Raw genomic sequence first — 18,933 nt, 5'->3', positions numbered from 1 at the left:
TGAGAGAGACAGAGCATGATTGGGGGAGGGACAGAGAGAGAGGGAGACACAGAACCGGAAGCAGGCTCCAGGCTCCGAGCTGTCAGCACAGGGCCCGATGCGGAGCTCAAACTCATGGACTGTGAGATCATGACCTGAGCCGGAGTCGGACACTCAACCGATTGATGCACCCAGGTGCCCCTGTGGTAGTAATATTTATAAGTATTTTTTAAATGTACTAGATCTTTCTTTTTATATATAAGATCCAGGCTGGTTAAGTTTCCTCAGGTCCTTTGAGGCAGTGTGGAGGTTGGTACCATATCTATAGAAAGCTTAATGTATGAAAAGTTGTTATGCCTTTTGAAAAATTTACTGATGTATATGCTCATTTTTGCTAGATAAATTTGTTACTGGGATACAGATTTCTTAGAACTGCACCTAATTTGGGCCACCTGGGTAGTTCAGTCAGTTAAGCATCTGACTCTTGACTTTGCCTCAGGTCATGATCTCACAATTCATGAGATCGAGCCCTGCATCAGGCTCTGCACTGATAGCCCAGAGCCTGCTTGGGATTCTCTCTCTTTCTCCCTCTCTGTCCCTACACTGCTCTTGTATGCTCTCCCTCTCTCTCAAAATAAACAAACTTAAAAAAAAAAAAAAAAACTGTACTTAATTTGAAAGGTAACTTTTAAAAATTTATTCTAGCATGCTTGTGGACAGAAGTTAACAGATTATTGTTTGTTGGCTGGGTGCAAACTCTTTTGAGTCACTTAAGCCAATAAATTTTATCTCAATGCATAAAAAGTAATGTGACTAGTTAAACCATCTCCCTGTCACTTGTAGAAGAATAGCAGTAAAAATTTTCCCTTCTTGTTCAAAGACCAACTTCGTAATTCTGTGATTAAGCTGAGCATAGACAAATTTGATTTTGGTCTTATTTTATTTCTAAAGCTAAAAAAAAAAAAAAAAAAAAAAAAAAAAAGTAAAGCAGTTAGTGAATTTAAATCCCCTGGTATGGGTATGGTAACAACATGATCAGATTTGCTTTATGGATGTAACTTCCTCTTAATTTTTAGAAAATACTAATTTTCCTAAAACCAAAATGTACAAGACTTTATAACCAGTGCTGAGGGGCGCCTGAGTGGCTCAGTTAGTTAAGTGGCCAACTCTTGGTTTAGGTTCAGGTCATGATTTTGTGTTTGTGAGTGCAAGCCGCCTGTCAGGCTTTAGCACTGACATTGCAGAGCCTGCTAAGGATTCTCTCTCCCCTACTCATGCGCTTGCTCTCTCTCTCTCTCTCTCTCTTCTCTCTCCAAATAAATAAATAGACTTTAAAAAAATGTATAACTAGTGCGGAAAACAGAATCAATGTTCTATTGAGTGAATTCAGATGTGAATTTCTTAGTTGGTTTAACATATTACATAATGAAATTTGATGAAGTTATTTAAGGTATCAGCTATAATTACAATGCTGTCCTTATATAAAACAGGGTCATAGTTGTCCTTTTTCTCCCTCACTCTACCAAATTTAAGTACCAAAAGAAAAGAAGAAAGTGCTTTTTCTATAAATGAACAGGTGGAGCATGAGACACGAAGGAACTTCTTGCATTTTCCGAACGATGTTTCTAGCACAGACTAGTCTAGATATCTAATGATAGATATTGTTGCCTTCCAAGTTCCTTCTTTGATTCAAAAGTCAGCTTCAGATCACTAAAATATTATTCTAACAGAAAAATTGAAAAAATTAAAAATGTATTGAATTAGTGCCTTGCATCAGTTTCATAAAAATTAACTAATTTTTTTCACACCTGAGGCTATTCATCATTTTATAGAGACCAGAAAGGTGAAAGAGTTTGCCCTAACGCATAGGGAATGTATGTAACTGGAGCTGGGAATGGAACCCAGGTACTCTTTCTATTGAAGTGATAGGCTGGTGGGACTTTTGAGATGGTAAGAATGTTCAACTTTATTCAGTTTAACTCCCTTATGCTATATGTAGGCAAATCAAGACTCAGAAGTGCCCAAAGATAAAAGGTAGTTTGTGGCAAAGCCAGAAATTGGATTTAGTTCAGTGGTTCATTTATTATTTGTTCACTTGGCTTCAGTAACTCTTCACAATCTTAGTTTTATTCTGCATTACTGGTCTCTCCTTGTTGATCCTCCTTGCCTTGGTCCTCTTCTTCCTCTACACTTCCTCCATTGGTGGATTCATCCAGTTTCATGACTTTAAATGCCAACTGACGATTTCCAAATTCACTTTTTCAGTCCATACCTGACTCTTGGGTTGCAGACCCTTGTAGCCAACTTCTTACCTGAGATCTCCATTCAGGTATTCAATACATATCTTAAATTCAATCTGTCTAAAACTAACAGATTTTTGTTTTCCCTGGCAAATCTGTTCCTCCCACTGCTCTTCCCGTCTCAGTTGATGGCAACACCATCCTTTCAGTTACTCAGGCGAACATACTCTGGAGTCTTCACTCCATATCTAAAGCACAGGAAAACCATTTTGACTCTATCTTTACCTATCTTTAGCATACACACAGAATTCAACCACTTCTTGCCACCTCCACTGATATTGCTCTCTTCTGAGTCACTAGAGTGGTTCTTTAAAAATGTTAAATTAGATCCCGTTACTCCTTCCAGAAGCTTGCAGTGGTTCCCCATTTTCTTCAGAGTAAACATCAAAGACCTTACAATGCAAGACTTTGTGAGGTGCGATAGGATGACAACATTTGTAAAGGATCGCTCTTGTTGCTAAATTATCATCTATCATCTCTCTTCCTCACTAGGATGTAAACTCTGTAGGTAGGACTGTTTGCTTATTTTGTTTACTACTATATGCCAAGCACATTGGTGCCTAACACATGGAAGGTGTTTGATCATTATTTGTCAGATGTGAATTCATGCGTTCATGTAATATTCATTGAGCTCATATTATATGCCAGACCGTGCTGGATACAGTAAATTAGTTATGGTCTCTGCTTTCATGAAGCTCTCATGAAGTGGACACTCACTCTCAGAGATACTGACTTAGGTGGTCACCTGTGTGTTCTAAACATGTATTTTTTTAGTTGTCACAAACTTTTTGATACACACTATATGTCAAAAGCTTGTTCTGATGTCTATACCTCATTGTAGAAATAGATTTATTCTCATGAATAGATTAGGAAACTCAGAAGTAACTTAGTCCCTAACCATTGTTAAAGCATTCTAAACAGGAAATATCGGGCAAAAAAGATCAAATAAACACTCTAGGAAGTGTATATTGCACAAACACCTCTTTCATGTTAAATAATGCCAGTTTGCAATAATCTTCTCTCTCAGATCTAATGGTTTAATGGGTCCAGACTTTTTCTTTTCCACATCTGGCTCTTTACAGCTACTTTCACATTGTTTGCCCCATAATGGACTATCAGAGAGACGTAGGAGTCAGGAGGATTCAGTTATTTTCCCAACAATGAAACTGACTGAGTTGGTAGTCTCACTGGAGCTTGGTTTCCTTATCTTAAATGAAGATTTGGATTAAATTAAACTAAGACTTCCTTTGCTCCAATATTCTAGGATTCTGATTTCAATTTTTACAGCAGTTATAATCAATAATAATAATAGAAATAATACTCTTCTTAATACAGTTTTGAAGGAAAAATTATCATGCTTCCCATGATAGAAACCGTTGGTGTTTCCAAGTTAACATGCCATAAGTAAAGTCTTGCATCTGAAACGTAATTGTGTTTAAGTCATTTTCTGGTTTTTGCTAATTTCAATTTGATGAATCAACATGGCTCTTTGGAAGGTCAAATCAACAAAGAAACTACATTTCTGATTACATTTCAGAACAGTCATGGAAAAAATACTTTCACAATGATTCTCATTATTTCTCCTTCAGTATACTTAAAGGATATGACAGATTCTCATCATTAACATCATTAACATGCCTACTATGTGAGGTGGGCTGCCTGTCAGAATCTCTGGGGAAGAAGACTTGTGATATGGAGGTGAAGAGGATATGTCTGTCATGTGATAAGTTTTCCAAATGCCGATGTCTACCATCATAAGCCCCTACTATAGCTCCCCATTTGAGAATTCCCTGTTCTAAAGATTACAAAGATACATACGCACATTAATCCAAGACCAACGCTTTATCTGCATTCCAAAATAAAGATCTACTCTATTTAGGTGTGTATATTCTTTAGGCACTCTATTGCACGTTACCTGAATTCAGAAGATAATTAAAAAAATTTTTTTTGATGTTTATTTTTTTTTTTCAACGTTTATTTATTTATTTTTGGGACAGAGAGAGACAGAGCATGAACGGGGGAGGGGCAGAGAGAGAGGGAGACACAGAATCGGAAACAGGCTCCAGGCTCCCGAGCCATCAGCCCAGAGCCTGACGCGGGGCTGGAACTCACGGACCGCGAGATCGTGACCTGGCTGAAGTCGGACGCCTAACCGACTGCGCCACCCAGGCGCCCCTTTGATGTTTATTTTTGAGAGACAGAGTGTGAGTGGGGGAGGGGCAGAGAGAGGAAGACACAGAATCCAAAGCAGGCTCCAGACTCTGAGCTGTTAGCACAGAGTCCAACGTGGGGCTCGAACCCACGAATCATGAGGTCATGAGCTGAGCTGAAGTCCGACGCTTAACCAACTGAGCCACCCAAGCACCCCTCAGAAGATAATATTTTTTAAGTTTATTTAATTCTTTTTGAGAGAGAGAAAGAGAGAGAGGGAGAGGGAGCGTGAGCAAGGGGAGGAGCAGAGAGAGGGAGAGAGACCCCAAACAGGTTCCAGGCTGCAAGCACAGAGCCTGATGGGGGCTTGAACTCACAAACCATGAGTTCATGACCTGAGCCAAAACCAAGAGTTGGACGCTTAACTAACTGAGCCACACAGGCACCCCCAGAAGATAATGTATATGTAGTACATTATTGTCTACCATTCTAAACATCACGAAAGGGAGAATAACTGGCACATTACGTTGAACAGTTCATGCGGACTCTATTCTAAACAAAGACAGCTCTACTTCAAATAAGCTACTTCTTTGGAATCTAAGCAAAGTTGGAATATAACCACTATAAAAATAAGTCATGTTATTTTTAGACACTATGCCTTTTGAATACCCCATATTCTCTAGTTTCTACTCCAACTGGGATAAATGAGGAAATGTGCAGCAAATATTTTTAAGATGAAAATTTCAGTCTTTTAGAAGTGTCCTGACAATAACTCTTTTCAGGTTATTGAATCATGAAAAACAGTATAGAATAATTAAGGATATATACTCCAGAGCCAAGAGTACCTGGTTTGGGATGATAGCTCTACCACTTATTAGCTCTGTAATCTTAGGCAGATTACTTACTTGGTGTCACGTTCAATTGTATCACCTGTAAATGGAGATAATAATCATGTTTACCGTAATGTTAGGTTATGAACCAGTGCACATAAAGTTTAGCACAGTGCCTAACTTCTAATAAGCCATTATATTAATAAAATGTTAATTTGGAAGTAAAAACTAAAGAAGGAGCAATTCATGTGCCTTTTTTTTTCTTTTTTGGAACATAAACCCTCTTATACTCTGTGGTAATACGGGCTTTGCTAAAATGAGGCTTTCAGTTGCTGATTTATTTGAGTTGATCCCAAATCCTGTTGGGTCATTAGCTATTCAACCTTCAAATAGTCCTTGGTTGTTGGACACAAATTTTAGTTTTCCTCTGGTATGATGATGACTTTAGTTTATTATTTACGTGAAAATTTTTTTGATCTGTCACTAGGAGAGAAAATAAAACTTCTGCACAAAGTAGAGAAGATACTGCTTCTCAGGCTTTCATGAATAGAGATAAAAGCTCAGAATTTCAGACCCAGTGCCCCTATCATTTGAAGCCCCAGGATCAGCATTTTTACCCTCTACTCCTCCAGTTGACTCTGATGAAAGTGGGTCCTAGGACCACACTTGGAGAAGCATTTATTTACAGAATAGCATAAATAGCAGTTGGGAGACTATAGTTATGAGTCTGGCTTTGCCATAGGGTCTAGCTTTGCATGCTTGTGATTTAATTTCTACTTTGAGACTATGAGAATGCACATCATGTTGCGCTTTGGAAACTCAGAATATATATGTTAAGGAGTTATATTTATTTGAAGACAGTGTAATAAAGAACAAAATTTATGAGTCTAGGAATCATGACTAGATTTCTAGTCCCAGCTCTGCCACTTTATAGTCTAGTGATTGGGTAAGTTATACAATGTCTGCGAATCCTAGTTTCTCCATCTTTAGAATAGAGTTAATGCCATATTCACCAAATATGTCATAGTTCATTGCTATATATCTCGTGCCTAGAGCAGTGTGGTACATAGTAGGTCTTAATAACTAATTGTTAAGTAGATGAACTACATTATTTGAAATGACACAATAAATTCTGGGAATAAAAACACAAAATGGCACAGTACCTTCCCCCCAGAAGCTCATGATCTGGGGGAAACAGACATACACAAATATTACAACATACCTCAATAAAGATCGACTGAGGTAATGTCATGATACGCGATACAAGTTATAAGGTGATGGTGGCACTTGTAGAGAACCACAGTAAGAATGCAAGGAGTTCATAAATGGGGTCTATTAACCCTTTAAAGCATTTTCTTCAGATGTCTATGGTCCGTTGAAGGTGAGGCCATGATAACCACTGGAATGTGAATTTGACTACATGGTGTGTTCATACAGGTCCGATTCCCATCGCACTTCAGTTCAGATCTCAAGGACCTTCTAAGGAACCTGCTGCAGGTGGATTTGACGAAACGGTTTGGAAACCTGAAGAATGGTGTGAGTGATATAAAAACTCACAAGTGGTTTGCTACAACAGATTGGATTGCTATTTACCAGAGGAAGGTGAGCCATTTCTTTCTTTAATTTAAAAGCTTTTGGAAGTTAGTATTTAAATTATATGTGGTAAAGATATTTTCAGCTTAACACGTGGTTTTAATTTTTTTACCTTTGAATTAATCCTATGCAGGACTTAGGGGACCTTTCCAGCCCACAATTTAAAAATGAGTTTTTAAAAAAATGAGTTTTCTACTTGATTAAAGAGAAGGCATATTCTATTTTGACCATCAATCTGAAATTTTTTTTTAACGTTTATTTATTTTGAGAGAGAGCGCATGCATACATGCAGGAGGGGCAGAGAGAGAAGGAGAGAGAGAATCCCAAGCAGGCTCCATGCTGTCAGCACAGAGCCCAAGGCGGGTCTTGATCTCACAGAGCGTGAGATCATGACCTGAGCCGAAATCAAGAGTCGGATGCTTTACTGACTGAGCTACCCAGGCGCCCCAATCTGAAATGCGTTCAGTGTCAAATTTTGCCTACCCTTGCCTCTTACTCTTCACAATATTATGGTCATTATTAAGTAAACAATGTCCTAAGGGTTTGCATTTCAAAACTGATGTGAAGCCGCATTAGAAAGACAAATATAAACAAATATATTCTCCTTCCTGGAATTGGCAAACAGCTGGATTTAATAACATTTAATAGCTAGATTCATCAGATATTTTTCAGTCTTTATCACTTTACCGTTGTAACAAATTGAGACATTGAAGAAAGATTTTGCTGTGCTGAGTTACTTTTCTCTCAACATTGCTTCTCAAATGCCTAAAGATAATTCGTATTTATAAAGTGTTGTCATCTTGAATATATTTAATTTTTTATTTTTTTTCCATAAAACCAAAACTTCTAATGTTTCAGAGACTTGCCATATTTAATAATGCTATGCAGCCACGAGTGAATTTCCTTAGGAAAAAAATGTAAATGCTATAAATTAATATTAATAGCACGGTTTTCCTAGTTTATATCTTTTGGAAAAGAATATAAAAACAAAGCATTAAAAGAATTTAATAATGCAGCAAAGACCAAAACAATATGAGGGCAGTAGTCTCCGCATCTCATAAGATGGGTTCAGAAACTTCCTAGGCGTTAAATTCATGAAACAGCCCTTAGCATTATTATCTCAGCTGGATATGTTATGTAGTCAAGAGCAATTCTATCTGGGTGATTTATTGAATCTGTATTTTCTTCTAGTGCTTTTTGATCTAACTTCTTTTTGTTGTTGTTTAGTAATTAGCCAGTTACCCTCTCACCATTTGTTGAATAACTCTTCTTTGACCCCTTGTTTGAAATTCCGCCTTTGCTAATGCTGAATTATTACATACTTCAGTCTGTTTCCGACTTTATGCTTTAGGGGTTCTTTCTGTCTATTCTTGTACTACGCACCACACTGTTTCACATACCTTGGTGGTAGCTTTTATTCAATTTCCAAAATATTTGTATATTTAATATGTGGAATTCTTAGCAATGTTCAAGGAAAAGAATACATAGTTCAATATTTTTTAGTTGTAAGAAAATACACAAAACAAAATTTGCTATCATGCAGGTCAGTCATATTAAGTGCATACTGTTGTGCGACCACGACTGCCGTCCCTCTCCAGAGCCCTTCCATCTCGCAAGATGAAAACTGTGTACCCGTTAAACAAGGACTCCTGTTTTATTGGTCTCTCCAAATATCTATATTGTCTTTGGGGCTCTTAATTGGGATAACAGTATATTAATTAGAAGAAAATCAAAATCTTGAAAATTCCTCATAATTAAAATGTTTACGTTTCTGCCCCGTGTTGGGCATAGAGATTACTTTTAAAAAAGTAAAAATTAAAATCTTCTCCTCAAACATATTCAGTGCACCACCTAATATTAATAAAGTCCCTATTTTAAATAAAGGAAAGCCATTTTAATTTTAGGATCCAAGGAGAAAAAATGTTCAGAATTCAGCAATGCTATTTTTCTAAAAGGGACATGTTTCTTTCCAACTTCCCAGAAAGTTTTGATAGCTAGATATTTTAAACAAAATAAACTTGGGAATTAAAAGGAAGATTAAGAGGAGTGCCTGGCTGGTTCTGTCAGTGAAGCATGTGACTCTTGATCTGCAGGTCATGAGTTCAAGCCCTATGTTGGGCCTAGAGCCAACTTAAAAAACAACAACAACAACAAAAAAAACAAGTATATCTAAGAATTACCTGTAACCTCAAGAGAAAGGAATTAAGGAAAAGGATAGAAATATAAAGGCTTGAGAAATAAGGAACCGATAAAGGAAAATCTGGAGTTCTGTAACCTAAAGTGCCAGTATTTTGATACCAACAGTTAATTATCCTAGAACTCTCTTAAGTATTGTACCATTCCTTGAATGAAAATGTTGAGATTAATAGCAAACCTACTGTTTGCTTTCTCTTTTTTTTTTTTTAATTTTTTTTTAATGTTTATGTTTGAGAGAGAGACAGTGTGAGTGGGGGAGGGACAGAGAGAGGGAGACACAGAATCCGAAGCAGGCTCCAGGCTCTGAGCTGTCAGCACAGAGCCCGATGTAGGGCTCAAACCCATGAGATGTGAGATCATGACCTGAGCCAAAGTCGGCACCTTAAGTGACTGGGCCACCTGGGCACCCCTGTTTGCTGCTGTTTCTAATGCTGTTATCATTTAGGGACTTGAAGGCATTTAAAGATGCTACCATATAATAATGGTGGGAATTTATTTTCCTTAGTATTTAGAAACTGTCAGGTATTCATCATTCCTCTTTCTGATTCCAATATTTGTGGGTTTGGTTTTTTTTTCTCCATACCACCATGCAATTAACTCAGTTCTTAACGCTGAACCTGGAGATAGCCGCAGACCCCACAGGCTGAGGGCTCAGTCCCAGAAGAGTGCCCTCCACCTACCACCACTGCAGACATTAATTGCAAGTTAGGCACCTGCTTCTGACTAAGCAGCTTTAGATCAGAGGTTTCCCACAAACCCCTCCTAGGGTTCGATTAATTTGCTAGAGCAGCTCAGAGAAGTCAGAAACTGCTTACTGTTACCAGTTTATTATAAAAGAATGTAACTCAAAGACAGCCAGAGGGAAGAGATGCATAAAGCAAGATATGGGGACGGGGCTCAGCGCTTCCTGCTCTCTTCAAGCACGCCACTCTCCCCCAATCCCCACTTGTTCACCGGCCTGGGAGCTCTCCCTACCCCATCCTCTTGAAGTCCTGTGGCTTCATTAGGTAGGCATGATTATTTAAATCATTGGCCATTGGTGACTAAACTCCGTCTCCAGCCCCCCACCCTCCCCACCCCCGCTCCTGGAGGTTAGGAGGTGAGACTGAAAGTTCCGAGTGTCTAACCAGCACCCATCCTTAGGTTACCTAGGGGCTTTCCAAAAGTCACCTCATTAACATAACACTTATGACATCCAAGAGTTTAAGGAGCTCTGTGCCCGGGATTAGGGTGAAGACCAAATACGTTTTTCCTATGATAAATCAAAATATCACACTTCATTTTTCTGTCTCATTTCCAGGTGGAAGCACCATTCATACCAAAGTTCAGAGGCTCTGGAGATACCAGCAACTTTGATGACTATGAAGAAGAAGATATCCGTGTCTCTATAACAGAAAAATGTGCAAAAGAATTTTGTGAATTTTAAAGATGGGCAACAAGATGACATCAGAGCTCACACTCAGTCTTTGCACTCTGTTGAGAGATCAGGTGGAGTCGAGACCGTCCTTGTGAAGCAGTTACCTAGTTCCGTCATTCCAGCGACTGAGTGAGGTCTTTATTGCCATCGTCCGTGTGTGCGCTCTGCGTCCACCTATGTAACAAGGCACCGCTAAGCAAGCATTGTCTGTGCCATAACACACAACTAGACACCTTCCCGCTTCCCTCTGGTTGGGCTTTCTCCTCCCCTCCACCCATTTCTTCCTTTTTCATGTTCGTCGGGTTTTCTCCAAGCAGTGCTCCATTTTATTTTGTGGGTATTTCAGACGGGCAGTGTTATGGCTCTGTGATATTTGAAAGGAAGGGTAAGTGTTACCTTCGGTAGTTCTTGCCGTTATGGTTGTTGGTCAATGGCTTGAGGCTGTACGGCCAGTAATTATTTTTACTTTGAGTAGCTCAGACTCAGTTTTGCCAAAACTTCTGACAGTTTTTGAAGACAGAGTGTCGTATCAACAAGGCAATTTATACAAAACAAAACAAAACAATACCTTTTGCAGAACTCACCGCTCTGGTGAGACATTTGGATAGACATTTGGATAGAGGAGCTACACCCGGCAATTTGGATTTCTAGAGATCAGAGGTTCCGTCTCCCTTCACCACCTTTTGTATTTTCCTCCCGGTGAGTAATCGGGTGACCACCTGTGCAGTGTGACACATGCAGCTCACTCACAGGAGAAACTAAAGCTGTGGGTCCCATCACTTGGTAGGGGACCATCACTTGGTCATTGCTGTAGGGATTAGGGCTTTAAGATTTCTACACCTTCGCTCCTCCGTAAGGGTTTTAGCCAGTATTTTGACAGAACGCGACTGATGAAGAAAGGGACAAATTTTTTAGTTTCTCAAACAAGTCCTCCTTGTAAATTTTTTACGGGAAAAAAAAAAAAAAAACGAACTAAAAAAGATCATTAATGTGGACAATTACTTTGCTGAGTCCAACAAATGGCTTGATGCTTGTAAGCAGTGTAGAGACACTCTTATTTATATAGGGATTTTTCTGTTTGTTTTGCTTCGCTTTGTTTTGTCACGGTTAAGGACAAAAGGAGTTGTTGCCAGGTTATTCCAGCACACAGTATCTGTCAGCCCGAGGGAGAGGCACTGTTGTAGCTTCAGCGTTCATCCTATGCCTCATCCACGAGGAAAAGGGACAAAGTTTTTAAAACTGCCACAACTGTATTTTAATTTTGAGGTGTGATAGTTTTAGACACGTTAGAATTTCCAGCCTCTTTCCGTACACAGCATGTATGATCATGCAGATGCAATGTTAGTATTTGAGTTTAATTTTTTTTTAATTCTTTTTTGCCAACAGCATTGCTGTCAGTGGAAATTTCAAGCATTTTTGCACAGTTAGTTCCACGTTTGTTGAGAATCCATGGCTTAACTCTGTTTTTAAAGTATTTTTTTCTTTGCTTTTAAATTTTCCCATCTGGTTTTATCTCCGTGTGTCAGTGACCTATCTTAAAACAACACACCAAAAGAGCTGAAAGTAAACTGTGTTCATTTTTTATGATCAATTTACATGCATATAAGTTGAGTTATTTTTAATCAGACTGATCTTAATGTATATAAGCATTCTATTTGCTTCATTATTGGTGCCGGTCACTGACAACTTCTTTATCTCTGTACCACACTCTTGTAAAACCTTTGAAGACATTGAAAAAGCCTGTCTGGGATGTTCTCTGCATCCATCTGTACATCTTTTGGTTGTCAAGTGTTCCTGCATGGTTATGTCATTTAAGAGCTGATAACTGATTTCAGTTGGTCCACTTATATTTAAAATGTGCAAGAAAAATATGATATACTTTGCTGTATCAAGTTTTATGTGACAAAAATATGTCATTCATGTTAATAAATTTAAACCATCATTTCTATAAAATATTTTCATTCTTTTTTTTGGCCCAAGAACATGCTGGTCGTTGTATTCTATATGTATGCAACAAATACCATGGTAGCTTTATTGTACATTATTGTAGAATTATTTTAATAAATCATGGGGATGACAATTTGATTATTACATTTTAGTTTTCAGCAATTGAGAAGATTTCTCTAAGTTCTAAAAAGACGTTTTAAATAAAATTACTACTTGCCCTGCACAACTTGCTGTAGAATCTGCCTAGGTAGATGACCTCTCGGCATGCGTTGGTTTTGAGGGCTATTTAGCCATTCCCATTTCTCTCTCCACTTAAAGGACATGAGCAAGCTTTCAGATATGTCAAGGGAGTCTATTTCCAACCAATCAAAGACGCGGAATTAGAATATCTTCAAGTTATATAAAACTCCCAGTTTCAGCCACAATTTAGCCAAGAACAGGATGAAAATTTGAATAAGAAATCAGTGGAATGAATCAGTGTTTAACCTCAGATTACATTATTTGAAGCAGAAGAAATTACATTTTTCCTCAGTAAATGATAAGGAGATGGCACTGCAGAGGAGGGACCCCTTGACTCAAAGTCAAGACATCTGGGTCTCAGGTCTGGTCTGTCACAGTCGGCATGACCTTGGCCTCAGCTCTCTCTTCTACAAAATGGAAGAATTCCATTAGGCGGTTTCTAAGGTCTTTTCTAATTTTTACATGTCATGACAAAATTCTTTTTATTTGACATTTTGAAGGGATAATGTGCTTTGAAGTAAATCTCGGTAAGGTGATATTTTAGGGCATCTTTCTTCTCCTTATCTCTTACAGTGTTCTTACAATTTTTTGAATATCATAAGGACCTTATGTCTGTTTTGATTCCTTCCTCCTTCACTGATGCTAAATATCCAACTGATATCAAACTGTCAACCTACCAAAAACAGATATTGTGGCTTGTGGGTATTGCTGTCTTGTTTTTGATATGTTCTTGTATTGACTGCCCATTGGCCTGAAAATACTCATCATAAGCCTAAAAAAAAAAAAATCATTTTTCTTTCCCACTGACTGTTTTATCTGCTTGTTGTAAGAATCAAATGAAATAATGTATGTGAAAGCACCTTGTAAACTGTAACCTATCAATGTAAATGTTAAGGTGTGTTGTTATTTCATTAATTACTTCTTTGTTTAGAATGGAATTTCCTATGCACTATTGTAGCTAGGAAATGCTGAAAACAACTGTGTTTTTTAATTAATCATAACAGCAAAATTAAAGTATCTTCAAAGGATAAAACGGTGCCTTGAGTTCTATTTGGTGCCCTTATCTCTTGATTTCTTTTCCACGGATACTACAGATGCCTATAGTTTTCTAGTTTCTATGTATTCGTGCTGGTCTTTGGTGATGGGAACAGAGTAATAGGGGAAGAATGCCCGCCAATCTAGTCCAACTGATTATATATTAAGAAAATACTAGATTCATTCCATAGTTTCTAAAAAGTGTTTCTACTTGGGGCGCCTGGGTGGCGCAGTTGGTTAAGCGTCCGACTTCAGCCAGGTCACAATCTCGCGGTCTGTGAGTTCAAGCCCCGCATCGGGCTCTGGGCTGATGGCTCAGAGCCTGGAGCCTGTTTCTGATTCTGTGTCTCCCTCTCTCTCTGCCCCTCCCCCGTTCATGCTCTATCTCTCTCTGTCCCAAAAATAAATAAACGTTGAAAAAAAAAAATTAAAAAAAAAAAAAAGTGTTTCTACTTCCTCATGCTACTAGTCTAACTTACTCTTAACTTAATGTTGAAAATTTACATATTTAAATAACTGACACTGCAGGAGCCCTCATCCGTATATTGGAACAATGAACTATGAATTTTTACCTTTTTCTTCAGAAGTGTTGTTGAGGTTCATATTACCTCTTCCGATTTTCGCTGATTGGTATGTGTTTCTACAGTTGTCCTTGACCTCAAGAAATAACTTTCTAGGTATTTAACACCTTACCATTTTTTATTGTTATCATTGTTACTGCAAACACTTACAAATATTGATGTACTTTACAATACCATGTTTACTATTTTTATACCAGTGCTTTATTTTATCATTGTCAGGGCTTAATACAAAATACCAGTTTTCTCATTTCCTTATACGGCCAATTATAAAATTCTAGCCATATCTTCACTCACTCCAAATCATCATTTGAAATCCATTTAAATTTTCTCTTATGCACAAATATTGGATGTGAAGTTAAATGGCTTTCGTTTCAGCCTTCCTGAACATTTTCTATATGCTTTTTTTAATAGCGTTTGACAAGGGCTCTCTGATAAGGGCTGAATTGTGTTCCTTCAGAATTCATATGTTGAAGTACTCAGAATATGAGGAGCTCAGAATAGGACTGTATTTGAAGGTAGGACCTTTAGTTAGGGTAAAATGAGGTCATATGGATGGGCCCTAATCCGATTATGACTAGTGAATTTACAAGAAGACATTAGGACATAGAACACACAGACCCAGAAAAGACCACAGGAAGACCTAAGAGGAAGGCGACCATCTATAAGCCAAGGAGAGGGGTTTCAAAAGAAGCCAACCCTGCTGACACCTTGATCTTAGACTTCTAGCCCCTAGAACTGTGAGAAAATAAATTTCTGTTGTTTAAGCTACCCACTCTGTGGCAGTTTGTTATGGCTGTCCTAACAAACTGGTACGCCCACCGCGGTGTTCCCATGTGTACACGATATTCCCATGGTGAAGGGCTTGCATTGATCTCACTTCAAATGCTTTAGAATTGGCCCAAACTGAAATAATTTACCATAAGCAAAAACCAAGCAAACAAAAACGTATGTCATTGTGGTCACAAACCTCAGTGCACCTGTTTTCTTACTTCTCTTCTTTTCTGGAATATAAGCAGGAAACAGAAAACACTAGCAACTGAGTATAGGGGAAAGCATGGGTGGCTGAAAGCACTTGTAACTCCGGGTCAGACTTACTCTCGGCATCGAGCTATGCCAAGCAAGCTTTTTGAAGCTGTGCTAATACAACCTAAAACTGAACAAATCATTAAATTTAGAGCCTCTGCGCATCTGTTAATGGTGATGTTGATGAAATGGCCAAAAGGAAAGTGGGAATGAGGATAAAGTAGTGGTGAGGAAACCCCAGTTGGTTTGTCATCTGATTATTCAGTGGTTAGTAATGCTCGCAGTAAATGATTACCTTAATGTGTTAATTTTCTATTGCTAGTATAATAAATTGCCACACAGTTAGTGGCTTAAAACAACATAAATTTATTATCTACCAGCTCTGGAAGTCTGATATCAAAAATGAGTCTCATTGGGTTAAAATCAAGGTATCAGCAGTACTGGATTCTTTCTAGAGGCGCTGGGGGAAAATCTCTTTTCTAGCTTCTAGAGGCTGCTCACTTTCCTTGACTTGTGACCCCATCCCTCCATCTTCAAAGCCAGCAATGTTGGGCTGCATCCCACTGACATCCTCTTCAGCCTCCCTCTTTCACTTTTAAAGACCCTAGTGATTACATTGAGCCATCTGGGTATACAGGCTGTTCACCCTATTTTAAGATCAGCTAATGAGTAACCTAATTCCCCTTTACCATATAACTTATCACATTCACAAGTTCTGGAGATTTGGACATGAACATCTCTGGGGCAGAGAGAGGACAGGGAGAAATTATTCTGCCCACCACACCTAATAATGTCACTTTAGGTGGAAAATATGGTTATGTCTAAGGTGGAATTAGAGACAATCTTTTCACGATTCAAAGACAACGTGGGCTTCCTGAAGTGTAGTGGTTAGCATGCAGTGAATTTTCAAGTACGCTATCACAGAACTTGAGTAGCAAATCAGTTCTGAATGCCTTGAAAGATACTCATCACTACAGCAAAAAACCAAAAAAAAAAAAAAAACCAAAAAAACACACCACAATTGTATGTCACTACACACCAATAAAAAGACGAAAATTAATAACACTGATAATACCAACCGTTGGTGAAGATGGAGAGGAACTGGATGGAACTGTCCTGCATTGCCAGAAGGAATATAAAGTGGAACAGCCACTTTGCAAAAAACAGTTTGTCAGGGGCGCCTGGGTGGCTCAGTCGGTTAAGCATCCGACTTCGGCTCAGGTCGTGATCTCACAGTCAGTGAGTTCGAGCCCCCTGTTGGGCTCAGTACGGACAGCTCAGAGTGGAGCCCGCTTCGGATTCTGTGTCTCCCTCTCTCTCTGACCCTCCCCCGCTCATGCTCTGTCTGTCTCTTTCTCTCTCTCTCTCTCTCAGAAATGAATAAGCAATAAAAAAATTAGATATTAAAAAAAAGTTTGGCAGTCTGTATAAAGTTAGCCATTCACTTATCATAGGATTGGTTACCCATTCTATTTCTACGTGTTTACCCAAGATAATGAAAACATATGTTAATAAAAGGTATAAATGTTAAACAACTTTGAAACAGTCCCCAAATGAGAACAATTCAAACAGCAACAGATGAACAGATCAACAAATGGTGCTATATCCATACAATGAAATACTACTCACCAATAAAAAGGAACAAGCTACAGATACAAGCGGCAACATGAGTGCCCATTTGATTGTCTACACCTGTCAAAACTCATTGACCCAGGTACTTAAAATGAGTGCACGATACCTTTGTAAAGGTGATTTTTAAAAGTATACAAAGAAAATAAATTTTAGTGTAGACACAATTATAACAGAAGGTTAGTGATCTAGAAGATAAAGTTTAGGAAATCTCTCAGAATTTATATTCCAAAGATAGAGACAGAAAAATATGAGAGAAAAGAAACAAGGTGAGTTAGCCTCAAGACATGATAATTGTCTAAAGTTTTAAAAAGAAGACACAGAAAAATGGAAAAGTAATGTCTCCAAAGTTCTGAGGGATTTTTTTTAACTTAGAATTATACACCTAGGCAAACAGCTGTTTCACTGCAAGGTGGGGGGGGGGGGGGGAGGGGGCCTTACTTTCATTCCCAAGCACCCTAGCCCTCTAGCGACCAGATAGGCCTTGCTAGTGGAAAGTGATGGTAAAACACTGGAAGGAGCAGAAAGGTATAACCAGAGTGTTTCCCTCCCTATCTCTCTCTGTGATCTGTATCATCTCTGGAGTCTTCTCCATTGTCCCAACTTCTGGTCACTGTCATCGTTCTATGTTCTACTAGGTAGTCCTAGTTTTTGAGCTCTGTGAACCCTGGCTCCTCCTTTTTTCCTCCAGTCCACAGCTGATAGAGCTCTCTGCTGCTGCTAGTCTTTGGGTGACTTTACCATTTTAATGTCTGTCTTTATTTTTAGCTGCTTTTATAAAGGTTTTTTTTCAATGTATTCTTTAGTGTTTATTTATTATTTTGAGAGAGAAAAGAGAGACATGATCAGGGGAGGGGCAGAGAGAGAGGAAGACACAGAATCCGAAGCAGGCTCCAGGCTCTGAGCTGTCAGCACAGAGCCTGACACAGGACTCAAACTCACAAACCGTGAGACGATGACCTGAGCTGAAGTTGGACACTCAACCGACTGAGCACCCAGGCGCCCCTATAAAGTTTTTAATAATAATGTGACCAATGCTCTTTTTGTTATATAAAGTGAAGCTGTTGGACTCTATTTTTCCATCACCTATGTGACCAATGTCTTCTATTAAATGTCCTCTGTTGAAATACCTAGAATGGTTTCTGTTTTCTTGGCTGGACTCTGATTGATGTTCCCATTATCATCGGTCGTATTCTACATTGTGCTAAAGGATCGTAGCCATCACAGTAAAAGAAGAAAGAACAAAGGTGATCTTAGCCATCACAGTAAGAGAAGGAACAACAGTGGTAAAATAAAGGCCACTCCAAAGAAAATATATTATATATATTATATATATATATATATATATATATATATATATATATATATATATATTTAACCGAAGATACAATTTAGGAACTTCTAAAAGTATATGAGAAGAAAAATGGTCCCACAAGGAAGAAATAGCTTCTGGAAAGCTTAAAGAAAATACCCCCCAAAAAACATCATTAGGAATAAAAATGAGACAGACACAGAAGAGCTTTAAAAATTCTGGTCATGGTAGAATTTAAATGACATACAAACCCTTCTTTTCTCTTTTGCTCCAAAACATATAGAAATGATAGAATATATTTTAAAATATCTTTAAGGACATAGATTGTATTCAAAACAAAATCAACAGGGGTGCCTGGGTGGCTCAGTCAGTTAAGCGTCCAACTCTTGACTTCGGCTCAAGTCACGATCCTGCAGTTGGTGAGATCCAGCCCTGTCTCGGGCTCTGTGCTGACAGCAAAGAATCCCTGCTTGGGATTCTCTCTCCCTCTCTCTCTGGCCTATCCCGCTCATGCTCTCCCTCTCAAAATAAATAAATAAACATTTTTAAAAAATCAATATCTCCACAGACCAGAAACAGAATGGAAAACGCATGGTGGTGAGTGGAGAGGACTCCACAGACTTAACTAACATACAGAGAAGATTTTTATTACAATGAGATAATTACAGAATGCAGAATAAAAAGATAAAGAGATTAAAGA

At 38.4% G+C, this 18,933-nt stretch overlaps 1 protein-coding gene across 2 annotated transcripts in view; it reads left to right on the top strand.

The window, feature by feature from the left end:
* PRKACB (protein kinase cAMP-activated catalytic subunit beta) overlaps window positions 1–13,686 on the top strand; it is a 127,208-nt gene extending 113,522 nt beyond the window's left edge. For both annotated transcript variants that reach the window (XM_047870594.1, XM_047870593.1), the window contains exons 9-10: window positions 6,698–6,862; window positions 10,350–13,686. In XM_047870594.1, coding sequence (XP_047726550.1) covers window positions 6,698–6,862; window positions 10,350–10,475 — 291 coding nt within the window. In that variant the 3' untranslated portion in view covers window positions 10,476–13,686. The remainder of the gene's footprint in view (window positions 1–6,697; window positions 6,863–10,349) is intronic.
* The last annotated feature ends 5,247 nt before the right edge of the window (window positions 13,687–18,933 follow it).

This window comes from Prionailurus viverrinus, chromosome C1, assembly GCF_022837055.1.
Source record: "Prionailurus viverrinus isolate Anna chromosome C1, UM_Priviv_1.0, whole genome shotgun sequence".
Classification (NCBI taxonomy): Eukaryota; Metazoa; Chordata; class Mammalia; order Carnivora; family Felidae; genus Prionailurus; species Prionailurus viverrinus.
This window is presented reverse-complemented; position numbering and strand designations above follow the sequence as displayed.